Source organism: Eretmochelys imbricata, chromosome 1 (genome assembly GCF_965152235.1).
Source record: "Eretmochelys imbricata isolate rEreImb1 chromosome 1, rEreImb1.hap1, whole genome shotgun sequence".
Classification (NCBI taxonomy): Eukaryota; Metazoa; Chordata; order Testudines; family Cheloniidae; genus Eretmochelys; species Eretmochelys imbricata.
In genome coordinates, this window is record NC_135572.1 from 118,083,607 (window position 1) to 118,099,714 (window position 16,108).

General features: G+C 41.7%; 1 protein-coding gene across 1 annotated transcript in view; it reads right to left on the bottom strand.

Moving 5' to 3' along the window:
• Nucleotides 1-4,534: 4,534 nt before the first annotated feature.
• Nucleotides 4,535-16,108, bottom strand: part of IL1RL1 (interleukin 1 receptor like 1) — a 45,188-nt gene continuing 33,614 nt past the window's right edge. Inside the window, exons 9-11 of the mRNA XM_077807098.1 lie at nucleotides 11,924-12,067; nucleotides 10,104-10,262; nucleotides 4,535-7,344 (exon numbers count right to left, since the gene is read on the bottom strand). Coding sequence (XP_077663224.1) covers nucleotides 6,998-7,344; nucleotides 10,104-10,262; nucleotides 11,924-12,067 — 650 coding nt within the window. The 3' untranslated portion in view covers nucleotides 4,535-6,997. The remainder of the gene's footprint in view (nucleotides 7,345-10,103; nucleotides 10,263-11,923; nucleotides 12,068-16,108) is intronic.

Consider the following 16,108-nt stretch of genomic DNA (forward strand, 5'->3'; position numbering starts at 1 on the left):
TGTCGGTACCTATTGACATTTCAAAGGACAACCAGTATGCAATGGCAAAGGGCCATGGCCATAGGATCTGGGGCTCATACGTAGGTGCAGTCCCAGCCTGAACCATCAGAACATCTGCCACCTTTCAGTCCCCTAGCTGAAAGAGAATCCCCTGAGTGCCTATTTGGCCTTTTCAACCTAGGTGGCTGCATGCCTGTCTCACTGTAGGCATGGAGGGATTAAACCTGACACCTGTCACCTGCCATGGCCTGCATCAGGAAAGCCACATGTGGGCCACTAATAGGTGAGTGGCAGCAATAAGCCCATTCAAAAGACACAAGATGGGAAGGAACTTCAGGGTGAACGTGAGAGTTATTGGCATGAGCCAGAGAAATAGACGTGTATGAGGAAACATTTTTGAGTTTGGCAGAGTTTAGTTGCTCAGGGATGGGGATTGGGTTAGGTGATCGGGGGGTAGTGGAACATAGCAGGGGAAGAGAAGAGTGTAGGGAAAGCTCAGGTAGTCAGATAAGGTGGGGCAGGTGGAACCCAGCCAGGTAGGGCCAGGAAGCGGGGAGGGAATTCTCAGGAAGTGGGAAAAGGGCTGGGTCAGAGCTAGCAAGCAGGGAGGATCACCAGTGGATGGAAGAGGGAGTAAGAAGGGGGCTGGACTGCTTGGTTGAGGCGGAGAGGCCAGAGAGCAGAAAATCATTTGGAACAGCTACATAGTGCTATTCCTAATAGAGATGAAAGCGACAGTGCGAATGGAGACAAGTGCTGAGCTGGAGGGGGCATGGAGATATCCATACCCACACCCTCACACCTCCCAGCAGCTTCCTTGGGCTACCTGAGTAAGTCTGCATACAGAGATATAGGCTGACCCAGAAGTCCATCCATGACCTCTGCAAATTGCCCAACAATAATCTCTACACCATCCTACAATGGAGCCAGGCACTCCTAGAGCCCATCAGGGTCACCCCTGCCTTGGGTATTCTGGCTACTGGATCATTACAGAGACTCATAGGCCAGACCACAAGAATAATCCAGTCCACTGCCTCCTACATAGTGCACCAATTCCTGAGGTCCTGCTGAACTACACCCTTGACTACATCTGTTTCCCAATGCATAGTCAAATGCATCAGAGGAATAAGTGGGCATTTGATAGGTTTGTCACTGCATTTCCCATCTGTCCTCAGAGTTGAGGGTGGCACTTACGTCACCATAAGGAAGCTGAGCATAGATGTATACACTTATATCAATAGATATACAACGTACACTCTCAACACAATGGCTGACTGCAATGCACAACTCCTGTTCACGGATGTCATGGCCTGGATCCTGCTATGACTCTCACATCTGGGCGATATCAGGACTCTCAAGGCACTTCATCAAAGAGGAGTTCCCAGCAGGGTGGCTGCTAGATAGGAAATTCACACACACCCTCGCCTCACACACACACAGCACATCACCCCTTCCTTCCGTGACCAAGCATACCTTATATGAGCACCCCTCACCCCAGCTTAAACAATGCCTGCCACAACCATCCCAGCCCATTGCCAATCACTACAGCGCAAGAGATGCATAACGATATGAGTTCTTTCCCCTTGCTTCACATTTTCCTTCACAGGAGATAGACAATATCATAGGTGCCAACTCCATGGGAACTCTGGGGCTGGAGCACCCACGGAAAAAAACAGTGGGTGCTCAGCACCCACCAGCCACCCACCAACCAATCAGCCGTTCAGTGGACCCCACCAATCAGCTCCTCCCTCTTCTCCCCCAGCGCCTACCACCCACCGCCAATTAGCTGTTCAGTGCTAGGCGGGAGGCGCTGGGGCGGGGAGGAGTGGGACAGGAAGAAACAGAGCAAGGGTGGGGCCTGGGGCGGAGCGGGGGTGAAGCACCCCAGGGAAAGCTGAAAGTTGGTACCTGTGGACAATATCCCACACAATCATGGCTCATGATGCCATTGTCAACCCTCAGACTGAAGCCAAAACCCATTATCATCATGCCCACTAAACCACTTGGCCAGCAATAGTGAGAGAGCCTTTGGCATCCTAAAGATTCAGTGGAGGTGTCTCCATCTGTCTGGTGGCACACTGCCAGGTAGGTCAATGGGATATTCCTGGCATGCTCATCTTGCATACTATAGTAGCGCAACACGAAATACCTGTAATGTATAGGAATTGGGAAGTACCCCTTTAAATAGTTGGGAAGCCATGTAGTGGGCCTCCCTGTCTTCTATTGCAGAAGCTACTAAGTGCTTATGGTATGGAGCAACAATGTATATATATTAAAAACATTTATTTGGAACACAACTGTGTCTGTGTGGTTTCCTCATAGTCTTAATGTTTGTGTAGAGAGGGAAGACACATCTCTATCTATAATGTGAGGAGAAGGGGGTGCATTAGGGGATGTTCTCTGCAAACCACTGCTCATTTTTTTAGATTTTTGGGCTGGTGGCAGCAATCGCAGCATGTTTGGAGCACTGCGCCAGTGCAGGACCTGCTTGGAAAGATGGGGTGGGATGGGGTCACCCAACCCCGCTCTGACCTCACATGTACGACTGGGTCATTACCATATCGGAGCAGGACTTCCAGAGATAGATTGGTTCAATTGACCCTGAGTAGGCTGCTGGAAGGGAGGGGGTCAGGGTTACAGACCCAGGGGTTAGATTTACAAAGGTGATTGTGTTCCGGGGGCAAGGAATAGACACACAAGGGTGCTAGCATGGTGGGTAAGGACTGGTTAAAGAGAAGGGATTGGGTGCTTTGGCATGGCCTGAGAAACAGAGGTACATGGGGGCTAAGGAAAGGCATAGGTACAGGTTCTTGGTGGGTTACCAGGATGTGTCACATGGTAGGGAAGGACTGGCTTAGGGCATGTCCATACAGCAAGTTAGCACATGGCATCCTGGGGTGTAAATCTACAGTGCTCCAAGGTACCATGCACTAACTGCCACATGGACCTTGCTGCTGAGCACTAAAAGCTCTCTAGTGTGTTTTGCGTACCGCTGTTTCAAATCAGAGTAGCTCAAAGTGCACTAGGGAATTTTTACTGCACTCCCTGTGGACAGTTACTGTGCAGCCTTCTGGAGTGCTGTAGATTTACAACCCAGCTTGCCATGCTCTAACTCTACCTAAAAACAAGTCCTTAGTCTGCAGGAGACGTTGAGTGGTGGTGACAGGCTAGTTCACTGATGGACTGCACTGAGGGAAGAATGGGCCAAAGCAGGAGCATGTGCTTGATGCTGAATCTATGCATGGATGGGTGCCCCATCAGGAGAAACACACGACAATAGGTACAAGGTGGTTGGTAGTGTGCCTGGGTCTGTGATATCATCCAGAGCCTCAGTCTGGCTCTCCTACTTATCATGCATAGCAATAATGGCCTGTCACACCCCACACAACTGACCACAGATCTGACCCTTGGCTGCATTAATAGTCCTGATTTTGATCTCACAGTGAGTTCTCATTTACACTAGTGTCAGAGAAGAATCAAGTCCAATGTTCTGAGTCCACAGAGAACACAACTGCCTTATAACAGAAAAGCAACCTGACTATAGCAAATAATCCACTCTTCAGGACTGCAACATGATCTGATCATCATGAAAATCAAACTGAGACTGAAAAATGTACCACATTGAGACAGCCATGGTCACCTGATTAAACATCTCATGGACGTTATTTGCTTTAAATTAGTTTTCACACCATTTTTTTCTTTTCTATTCAAGATTCTTTTCTATCTAAGCAGAAGGGCTAACTTTTAAAACTGGAATGTGAGAACTTAGTTGCAAAACAACTTCTGTGTTAAATAACAACACATCCTAGAGTCATGACCACAGGAAAAAACAGTTCTTTGCCTTTAGCCTGCAATATGCGGTTAGTCTATCCTCCCATCTCTGCATCTAGTCATTTCTCAGTCTCAAGTAGGCATTAACTCATGTTGAAGGTCTGTTGCAATATTGCCAGCCCCAGGTGTTCTAAAACCAGGTCCCCAACTCATGACAGTGGCTTAATAACCATGAGATTTTAAACAAATAATAAATTATGGGTTCTTTTTATTTGCCTTCTGCTTTCTGACCCTTTAAGGTTCATTTTTTGAGCTTTTCTCCACAACTAGACGGGCTAGAAACTTACTTTTTACAAAATTAATAAATAAAAGCTGAGATTATCACAAAAGAAAATGATTCCCCAAGGCCTAGGCTTTAAGAAAGCCAGCAAATATTACACGAGTTGGTAACATTTTGCTTGAATGAGCCTATCACAAGAGTTTAACTTTTTCAACATATGAATGGATCAGCGACATACAATTCCCTTTGTATATTAACTCTGCTATAAAAAGTCTCTGACTACATTATCTTCAAAATGAAACTTTTCCCAAGGCTGAGAAATAGAGATGCTATTACCACACAAATGATATTTACCCGTTACACTTACCTTCAGCATAGAAAACAGTTCCTTTGGTAGTAAATCACTGCACAACAGAGTCCACAGTGATGTGAATTAAAGTAAGCTGTAACTTTATGGTACCAAATTTATAGTTTTTAGATCATGACAAATATGTGGCATATAGAAAAATACACATCAGAAAATGTGCCTGATTTACCATTGCATTACTGCAGTTTTACTGACATAATTCAAGTGAAATCAATGGCCAGATCCATTGATATGCTGTGGCTGCTTTGTGCTACTCAGCAACGCAAAGTATCGCAACCATGCCAGTGAATCTGGCTCAGTGGAGTTACAACTGTATAAAGCTGGAGTACTGCAGTGGTAAATCAGGCCTCGGGTGTTTAACATGTTTGTACAAGGGTTTATACACATTAAATACATGTAAAGGATACACAGCGTAAATTGTAGTACACAGATTACGAAACCAACTCGGTTCATGTTAGCAGGTATCTCGGGTGAAACTCTGGCTCCACTGAAATCAATGGGAATTTTACCATTAACTTCAACAGGGCCAGTATGTCACTCCTCATTTCTCCATCTCTACCTTCTGTTGCTGCTTCAGCTGGAGCACACCATTGTGAGATGTATCATATCCAAAGATGAGAAGGCACAACTAGTTGTATCACATCATATAACTTCCATGCCTTGGAGGCAAACGACTTTTCTTTTGCAAGGGGTATTTTATTCTTTATTGAGCTAATGGACCTAGTACCTCAAAAGCCCTGTCTGTTCTCTCAGATCCTCAGTACAGATCCTCAGTCAGTGTACCTCCATTGACTTCAATACACCATTCCATTTTACACAAGCTGAGAAACTGACCCGCTGTATTTACTTCTATTAAATGTATGTTAAGCTGACAGCAATCTAACACTGACCTCTATTTAACAATTCCACTCACCCACTAGGTGGGGCTGTGACTCCTCTTCATTACAAACTGAAAAACTGATCAGTTCTGAGATGAATATTTCTTTTTTTTTCCAACACATCTTTCTGAATATTCTGATGAAACACATACTTTGGGATACATACATGACAGATATCTGGGGCAGGAGTTAGTTTATCTTTTTACAAGGCACAGCAGATTCTCTATTTGGAAATAGATATTAAAGTAAAGGGTAAAGGTAAATTTGCCAGGGATCCAATCAAACAGGCACAAACTCAGAAGAAATCTGATCTACAGACAGGCTGAATTTGTTCATTTTCACTGAGGCAAATTAATGTCAAATATATTGTCAAATATAGCTGGTCATGGAAAAAATTTCCACCAAAAAATTTCACCAAAATAGCTGAAAATTTAGACTTTTTGTCAAAAACAAGCAAACAAACAAAAAAAAACACCTGGAAACCAATTGTGAATTTTCAATGAGCTCTACTTAAAAAAGCAAGTAAACTACTATTTATAGATAGAAACAAGTGTGCTGTCTTTCCAACATTCTGACCATTCAAGAAAACCCATTCACACAAGAAAACCCTTCTTATCAATGCAGAAAAAAACCCCTGGACTTTCAGACTCTTCTGTGAGGAACCTTATAACCACATGCTTTTTCAATCACTTGTAAGAATTTCTCTCTTATTTTCTGCATAGCTAGCTCTTTCCCATGTTCACATGCAAAGACACACGTAAGAGGCCCCTATCTTCTTGCAAGAGCTGATAGAAGTCATTGCTTTCTTTTCAAATAAGGAAACCCACAGATTCTTCTCTGCGTTTTACAAGATCTTGCTGGACCAGAATCTGGAATTATTCTTGCAAACTCTCATAAACCTAAGAGAAAAAGATACCTGAAACAATCAAGCACACAAAATATCCCATTTTACTTCAGAATCCAATATCAAGCACAGCCACAGTATTTAAAGCTTCACAATCAATTTTGTTGATTATTTTGAAAATGTAGCAATTTTCATTAAAATCATCTTTCTGTAAATTTAGCTTTAAAATTTTAATTTAACAAATGTTTACAGTGCAATGAAAGTACACTGGAGTGATATTTTCATTTCTTTTTTGACACTACAGCTATAATAAATTCACTATCTATATAAAGAATGTATTTTTATTCACATTTCAAATTTTTATACCAAGCATTCAAAAATACATAAGCAGCAGCATCTAAATCATTTCTTAATTATTATTAGCATGTTCTTATAATTTTATTTATAATGGCATCTCATTGTGTTGTAGGAGCCTCCCAAAAGCAGAAGAGTCCCTGAGCTGAAGAGTTTACAAACTAAGCTTCTAATCCTTCTATCAGATACAAGTCAATGGAGTGCTACAAAAATAGTAGAACCCAGAATCAGAACCAGTTGTAGATATGATGTAGTGAGATGAGAAGACGAGGAGGAGAGTTTAGGGGACAAAAACTAGAGGGACCATCAGTTAGACAACATGATTACTTCACAAAATGATGGAGTAAGGAAGAGGATTTTAGTTTGATACCATTCTTTTAACTTTTATGTAGAGTAAGAAGGATCTATATATTACTCACTAGATACCCCTGAAATTTACAGAAAGCAAACAGGAGCAGACAATTCAAACAGACAAAGTAACAGTATTTAAGAAAACTACCTATTTACACAGCATGGTTGAGTTGCGAAGGCTTGTGTCTGAGTGGCATATGGTACCTCACAAGTTTCCAGAATTTAGAGTTGGATGCATGTGAGCATTCTTGGTGCTTCTCTTTCCATTTTATGGTACCTTGCTGCTTGATGATGTGCCTGAGGGATTCTTGCAAGCCCTCATAGTTCCCAATTGTCTCCATTTCAAGGAGGATCACCTTTATGTTGTTCTGAATGAGGGCACTGTATAAGGCAATCTGGTGTTCATAACCAAATTCCTCATACTGAATTAGCTGAGGCGTTAGAATGATGATCAGTCTCCTGCTTTTCTGTATTCTCATTTCAAATGCATTAGCTTCATCTAATAATGTGCAAAAAATAAATAAATCACAAGATGTGAGATTTCTTTTACGGACTCTGCTGTGTCCAGACCTCTCCGCTCAAGATATATTTTCATTGAAAATAACCTTTGTCTCACATTAATCTGAATTAGTCTCTCATTATGAATAGAAGCTGAAAAGCACACAGTAATCAAGGGTTTTATTTCGAATGATCTCCTTATCTGAAACCTTCATACACTGAGGATTCTTTACTATTGGTGCCCACTATTTACACTGCATTTCTAATTTTGGTGCTTTACATAGTTTTGAAAACCTAAGGTCAAATTCAATGGAGAACTGAGAATTACATCAGAGGTTCTCAAACTGATTCCCATGGAGAACTGGCTGGCTATATGCAGCTCTGAACTGCATATAGCCAGCCTCTCATGTATTTCTTTTTGGGAATGCAGACATATGGTACAGTCAGATCAATAGGCTCTCACTCCTTTGCAACTTACTCCTGGGATTCTGTGAATGATACAAGGATGTTGCAGCATTGGATATGTGATCCTTATCATACCAGTCATTTCTATGCAGAACTCTCTACTATCTATGGGAAATTCTGTTTAAAAATAGATGGAACAATATGATCCAGTTTTATGAAGAAAGAAAAAAAATAGTAAATGATCCTGTACACACACATAGAGCCATACTTTGCTCCTAATCTGTGTGTGCAGTTTTCTGTGTGTGCAATTTCAGTAGACTTTGTGTACAGAGTTCAAGGATATGGTGTGGCCTTTTGTGAATATTATTAGAATTGGGTTGACAAAATGAACACAGACAAATCCATATTAGTGCAAGAAGCATGCTGTCTAGTCTACAAACATATGCAAATCCTAAGGCACACATGCAATAGCTGTATTTTTTGTTAACAAAATCACAGCTAAACTAGGTGTCATACTACTGTAGATCTGAGAGCTGAAATTTCATTTTGGGACATAGGATTTGTCAAACTCGATTTGATCATTGATTCACAAAGTCCAGGATCCTGCTATTATCAGAGATCAATATTTGACATTTCACAGGAAGACAATATCCTCCTGTCATCGGCTGGTGTCATCCACATGTGCCCTCAGCTGGCCAAATATGGACCTACTGGTCCAGTCATGACTATGCTTCTCTTCAAGTTCTCTTCAATTACTGCACGGAAACCTTTTTTCTGTTAAATAACCCCACTGCTGATTTATTTATTAACATTAGAGATAACTCAATTCATCATCTTTAAAGCAGACCTTTGTCCTCTCCTACTTCTCCACACCTGGTTCTTCAGCCACTCAATTACCTTTTCTGGGATGCAGTCCTCAGTTTCCTTCCCAACAGTCAACTGAAAATAATGTTCTCCAATCACAGGAGAGGTGTGCTCTTTTTTTGTTTTGCTTTTTCCTATTTGAATCTCTGCCCTCTCTGGGCCTACCTTCTTTCCTGAAGGGTTTTCAAACAGCTTCCTACTGTTCTTTTTCTGGCCCCTTCTAGAAGTTTATCTTTCCATACAGCCTTTTAAAAGGGGCCAGACACCCTGTGGCACTCCCTATGCATTTGACCAATTATGCAACAGTATACTGACTTGGATAAATAATTTCTTCTCCATCCCTACAGAAAACGCCTTATAGAGTGAGATTTTATTGCCCTTATTTTATCAACCATATCTGTCTAAGATTATCAGCCAACAATTATCCAGTCCTTGTTTTAAATCTAGTCATGGCATTTGACTTTTCCTATGCAGCTGTATTTCAATGATAGAGAGTGCCAATGATGAAGGGACGGAAATCAACTGGAGTCTTAACTCAAAGTTTTCCGAAGACTAGTGATTACATCAGTCCTTTATTACATGGCCAATGAGTACTTGATTAGTGATTTATAGCCAGATCCTGCTACCCTACTCATGCAAGTTATCCCTCAGGGAACATCAGTGTGCATACAATTATGACAAAGAGCAGCAGGATTGAATCCTAAACTGTTAGTCTGTACTTTTTCCCTTTTCAGTTTCTTGTAAAGCTGCTCACATTGGGCTTAGCTGTGGCTTTGCCACAAGTCCTGAGTCTGCTTGTGAGGCAGTGCATAGATACACTGTCCCACAAGCAGACTGTGAACCAGATTGTGCCTTTGGGTACGTCTACACTAGAACTGGTGGTATAATTTCTGGTTTGGCTGACAAACCTGCACAAGCTGTGATTGATCTAGAGTGCTAAAAATAGAAGTGTAGCTGCTGTGGCATAAGCACCAGGACAGGTTAGCCAACTCAAGTATAATCCCACCCAAGACCCCAGATTTGCACTCTAGGCAGCTCATCCTGCCGCCTATGCAGCAATGGCTACACTGCTATTTTTAGCACACTAGCTCAAATCAGAACTAGTGTGAGTATGTCTGCCCAAACTGGAAATTATACCTCTAGCTCCAGTGTAGACACAACTAAAATAGAGTCAAAATCTAGTTCATGGTTCCCCGTTTCTTCAGAAAGGTGGTAAATAATTTGTGCCTCTAATCTGCAGATTACAGTCCCTGGCACACCAGCCAGCAAAAGCTACATCCTCTGGCTCTGCCCATGTGCTTGTCACCCACGTGTTCAGAGGGAGAGTAGCAGCTCCACAGAGGCTACTCTCACACACTGCTGCCCACAAAGTGAGTAACCTGCACAAGAGCATAAAGAGACTTCTTACGCCCCAGTGTGGGCTAATAGCTAGGATCACAATCCGCCCCCAAACCATAAGTCATTCACCGCAAAATAGCTTTTGATCCTTACCTTCCCCCGGCAACATGTCTCGCCCAAAAATACACAGTTTATATCCGTGTTTATTTTCTAGAACATCTGGCAAAATCTGGTGAACAAAATATTCCACAAAATTAGCTTCATTAGTGCGATTTTTGGGATAGATAACATATGCATCGTATATCTTCCCATCTGCAAGTTGAAACAAGGGGAAAGCACATTGCTGTTAGTGTGGATGAAATGTGGTTATTTCAAGAGTTAGAAAAGAAAAATTAATCTTTCGAACTAGATTTAATTAGACCTTTCTGTTAAGCAGAAGCTTGTAAATCAACATATGGGTATTTGTAAACTAAAGAATATCGTTGGCGTTTTACCATTATGCATTGTCATGATTTGGGATCCGGTCCTGCAAACACTGAAGCACATGTGGAAATTTACAGCACTAAGGACTGTCTCCCTAAGTTCAATGATCCAGACTGGTCATATAGTAAGAATTAAACAAACCAACACATGTCAGCATGAAGTCAATATAATTTTCAGCATTTGTTCCTTCAATGGCATCATAAGCCAGTAACGTCCTTTGACATGCTGGGAGCAGACAGTACATTTGAAGTCTTTCTGCTTGTGGAAATTACCCCTCACTCCCATGATACCTCCATGTATCTATGTGAAGGTCCTGTTCACTTAAGATATGGTGTTGCAATCACAGCCAAGGCCTAGTTCAAATTCTCATTGTTTCTATTATGCCCTTCATCTCCTTCAAACATCTCTCCCTTCGTCTCCTTCTCCCCTCTAATCTTAACCATGTTTGGTTTGTTGCCATCTCCTCAATCTGACATCTACTTCCTTTCCTGGACTGGTCTTTCCTCCTTTGACTTCCTCCTAAACAGGGACTCCATTTCCTCCATTTTCTTTTTCCATTTTTAAGTCTCCCACCTGCATTTAACTGTAAATGTACTAATGAACTCTGTATGATGCTTTGGGATATAAAGGAAGGTGCCATGCAAAAGAAAAGTGAATTCCCTTAAGTAAAATAAAGTTCGGTAGAAAAGAAGGAGCATGCAATAAATGAAGATTTGCCAGAATTAACTCAGTGCATATTAACAGGTTGGTTTTACACTAATTTTCATTATGTTTTGCCATAGAGCAGCAATGCCTATATCCTGAAGTTCTTCACTTACATTACCTGTTAAATAAAAAGTGCCTTCTCAAAAGAACCTTTTAAAAAACGGTTACCTGTCTATTATTTATGTATATATTTTTGCTTTGATTTATAAAAGCTGTTCTTCTATTAACAGGTGCCCATTGTATGCACTGGGCACTCTTACAACAATTAATATTGATAGCCTTATATATCATATTTGCAAATTTGCACTGTCCCTCTGGAGTATCAAACAAGAATTTTCTTTGGGTTGAAGTGATTTTTTGCATAATACACTAATAGCACTTACACAAAGCCCATGAGAAGAAAGGACTTTACACAGGGCCTGCAGATGGTTAGGGATCCTATCTAGATGAAACTGACCTCGAGGTTAGTATTTGTACATCAAAATACATACACACACCCATACTAAACTTAGAAAACAGCCTTCATATTTTATAAAGGGCCTGGTTCTCCACTGCCTTGCCAATTAGGTGGCCATTCACACTTGTGCAAAGTAAGCATGCAACACTGCGAGATCAGAATGTTACCACTTTACCCTTATGTTGCCTGGGTATAAATGACTTCACAAAGGGTAACAGAGTGGAGAATCAGTGCATGGATGCAATAAACAGTTATGTAATTAAGCCATTTCAGAACAATTTACCTCTTCTGCTTCCCCCCCCCCATCTTTTGCATAATTCTTACTCACCATCCTGGGTTTTGTAGGGTTTAAATATCCCCCGACACAGTAGGACAATATCAGTTTGGAAAAACTGGTAAAGTATGAGCAAGAGGGCTATTATAACTAACAAAACAAGAATCCCTATCGTTGTGTAGGTGCTGTGATTATCTCCTGCCAAGAAAAAGAAAAAAGATAGTATTAACATTAAAGATACTAATAGCTGGGCCCTGTCTTCTGCCTCTCACACACACCCCAGATAGGATCTTAAGGAGTAAAGGGATTAAAAGAACCTCCGCCAGTGAGCGGTAGTTGATGGGTCCACAAGACCCCACCTTCAGCTCCATTCATGGAGGTTATGTCAGGGAATGTGTGGTGGGGGTGTTACAGTCACTGCATTGAGGGGGCTCCCTGCACTGGCCTGCCTTCCATACATCATTTCAGGCTGGGTGAGGTTTATAAGCCTTTATCTCCAAGGTATAAAGCAGCTACCATACTAAGAAGGCCCACAACATTTGCCCTTTCCCATCAGAGGTGAGGTCAGGGGGTGGGGTGATTGTAGCTGCTGTGCGGAGAGGACCTCACTATCAGCCCCACCCCCATCAGGTGACATCAGGGGACATGGGGTGGGGAATGTGGGATGAGGAGACAGCAGCTGTGCTAAGAGAGATCCTGCCTTAGATTAATGTATTTTTTGCTATATCTCCCCTCAGTACAAGCAGAATAACAATGCTGAGCTACATCTAGCCAGGGGTTCTCAAACTTCATTGCATCATGACCCCCTTCTGACAACAAAAATTACTACACAACCCAGGAGGGGGACCGAAGCGTGAGCCTGCCTGAGCCTCACCGTCCTGGGTGAGGAGGAGACCAAAGCCAAAGCCCAAAGGCTTCAGCCCCAGGCAGGGGGCCTGTAACCTGAGCCCCACCACCCAGGACTGAAGCCCTCGGAGTTTGGCTTCAGCCCCAGGCCCCAGCAAGTCCAATGCCAGGGCTGGAGACCCCCATTAAAAAGGAGTAGGGTTGCTAACCCTCCAGGATTGTCCTGGAGTCTCCAGGAATTAAAGATCAATCTTTAATTAAAGATAATATCATGTGATGAAACCTTCAAGAATTCATCCAACCAAAGTTGGCAACCCTAAAATGCGGTCACGATCCAGTGTGGGGTTCCCACCCACAGTTTAAGAACCACTGATCTATACATTAGCAGTTACTCCTGTGACACAAAATGAGGCAGAAGGAAAATTTCTCTCACATCAGTGTCTATTTTGTTCATGTGTATTAGCCACTGTATGTGAAGCTGTTGAAATAGCTGAAAACATATCTACCACTAACTTTTCGATGCTACAGCTACTTCTACAATTACATTTTATTGCAATACCTGGCTAAGAAGCCTGATTCTTTAGAAATGTAAATTGGACTCCTTGGACCATATCCTCAGCTGGTGTAAATGAGTGTAGCTCCACAAACTTCAGCCTCATGGATTTCAGTGACGTTACACCCATTCACACCAATGACCCCTTAGCTGTTAAAATGTCTGACTCAAAGACAGAGTATGAGTTAGCTAAAAACACGCAAATGAAATCTAAGAAATATTAACAACTCTGGAAACTAGAGAAGGATGGTACAAGTCACTCATGGGAGGATTAATTAAAGACAATATGTACCTCTGTATGAAAGCTGGTGAGTAGATATGAGTTTTATAAGATTAGTAAGATGTCTGTTTGGGGATTTCCCCAAGGATCATAAAGCTAGTACAATTCTATGAATAATTTTCAAAATTCTATGGATGACTTCAACCCTCTCAAGCAAATGTTTTAATACGTTCAGTAAATCCATCACATGCATGAATGATGTCAGTTTTACTATCGGCTAGCCATTAAATGTTATTTGCTATGATAAAAAGAAAAGAGGTGATATTTTCATTTTAAAGAGGTTATTGTATTTCTTGATGTATCAAATGTCACACAGACCTGTAGAAAGAAATTCATGCTTTAACTAGCAGAATTGCTTACTTTGGGCTTCCAGGCCTTGGTTATGTTTCCATCCAAAACACTGGAATAAAGATGGGAAAAAATATTTCTTTTTTTTATTTTGGTGACATTAAAGCTTCTCTTCTTGCAGTGGATCAGTGAAGTAAAAGACAAATTGGATACTGAAGATAAGCTACCCACCTTGTTGGCATTCCAAATTGACTGATTTTGAATTTATTTATAATACTTTTGGTGTATGGGAAGATTTTCAAAAGCACCTAAAATATTTAGATGCACAAGTCCTTTTTTTTTTTTAAACTCCCCCCCTCCCCAAAATAACAATTCTTGTCAGAATTCAGCTATATGAATCTTTGTTCATTGATTTCAATCATGGGTTATTTACCCCTACTTACACAAAATGTATCTTTATAACTAAAATCACCTTTTCCTGTGTGGAACTGAAATATAGATATATATTACCTACTCATAAATGTTTTACAAAACATTATTAAGGTTAGGAAATACCAGAATTAAGATTGCCTGTGCAATCTTAATTCAGCCCTTTTGTGCCTAGGCACTATAAGACATTCTTTACTCACATGCTCACATCCTATTTTTTCCACATGATCACAGCCTCATTCTATGCACAGGGTGGATGATGCTCAATTAATGAGCAACTATTTTAATACTGTGTGTTCTCCTCACTGTTCAGTGTGTGGCTCTGGGCCTTATTTGCTGCGCACTAGTCAAACCTGCTCTGAGGAAATTATTAGTTTACTCCTGAACTTTTCTCTGTTGATCATCATTACTGTATCTGAGTGCTTTACAAAACATTAATTCATTAATTTTTACAACACTTCTCTGAGATGAGGGAGTATTATACCCATTTTACAGATGTGGAACTGAGGCTCAGAGACATTAAGATCAGAAGTATCTACTAATTTTGGATGCCCAATTTAAGACACCCAGGATCTGATTTTTCAGAGTATTTAGCATTATAAAGCACTTTTATATGTTCAAAGCATAGCTCCCATTGATTTCAGTTGCCGCTGAGAGTGCTCAGCACTTCTGCAAATCAGACCTCAAGGTCTGAAGTCAAGTACCCAGAAAACAAGGAACACACACTTAATGACCAGCTGTGAAAAGTTCGGTTTACGTGACTTGCCTAATGTCACATAGGAACTTTGTGGCAGAATTAACTAAGACACACTCCTTTTTCCTCCTGCAGTCCCCTGCCTCATTCACTGCACACCTTCCAACATCTGCAACAATTGAGGCAGGGGTCTCACAAACAACAGTCTTCTTCACTAGCTAGAGTAGGTCCAACCTGTGCACTGAAAGAGGCAGAGTTCCTATAGAAAAAACAGTATGTGATCATGTAATTAAAGACTACATAATAATACACCTGAACAAGGGGCTGGATTAAGGCTGTGCAGGCAACCTTAATTCTGGCATTTCCTAACTTTTGAGTGCTCGACTTTGCAACCTTAATAACGTTACTTTAACAATTTTCCTGCTCTCAGTTCAGTAAGAGGCTGCTCAAGACAATCTGCAGCCCTGGCAAAATTTCAGTGTGCTGCTGCCCTCCTTGTGAGCATAGGGCTGCAGAGTTGGGCCAGCTGCCTTTCTGTCATGATAGAAGGGCAACTGGGCCAAATTTCACTGAGTGGCACTCTGTCCTGAAGCATGGGGTTGCAAGCCACTCAAATTTGGCCCAGCCATGCCTCTGGCATGACAGGGGGGTGGCCAAACTAAATCTGCCACCCTAGGCAGCTGCCCAGTTTGCCTATAGCTAGAGCAGCCCCGAAGTTCAGGTGCCTGGACCCAGCCCTGGCCAAGCCGCAGAAGGCTACAGCTTCAATTGAAGGGAAAGTTCTGCTCAGTCCAATGCTCAAGTATGCCCAGTGTGGACTGAATCTGTAAGGAATTTAGCTGCAAAGCTCTTGCAAGTCTCTACTGAGCATATGCAAACTGCAATTTTTTCTAAGGCTTATAACTTGGTCAAATTTGGGAAGATTGTCACAGGAACAGCAAAAGGCACATCATCCCTGACACAAAGGCCACCATATGCCAAATTTCAGTTTCTTGCTCCGAAGCATGGGGCATTAGAACTTCTCAAAGAAAAGGTCACCAAAATTTTCAGCATGGTCAAAACCATGTATTTTCTCCTAACCTCATTTTCAGAAATGGGAAAACCATTTGGGCTGAAATTCCCCCTCACCCCGCAAATCAGCCAGGGGGA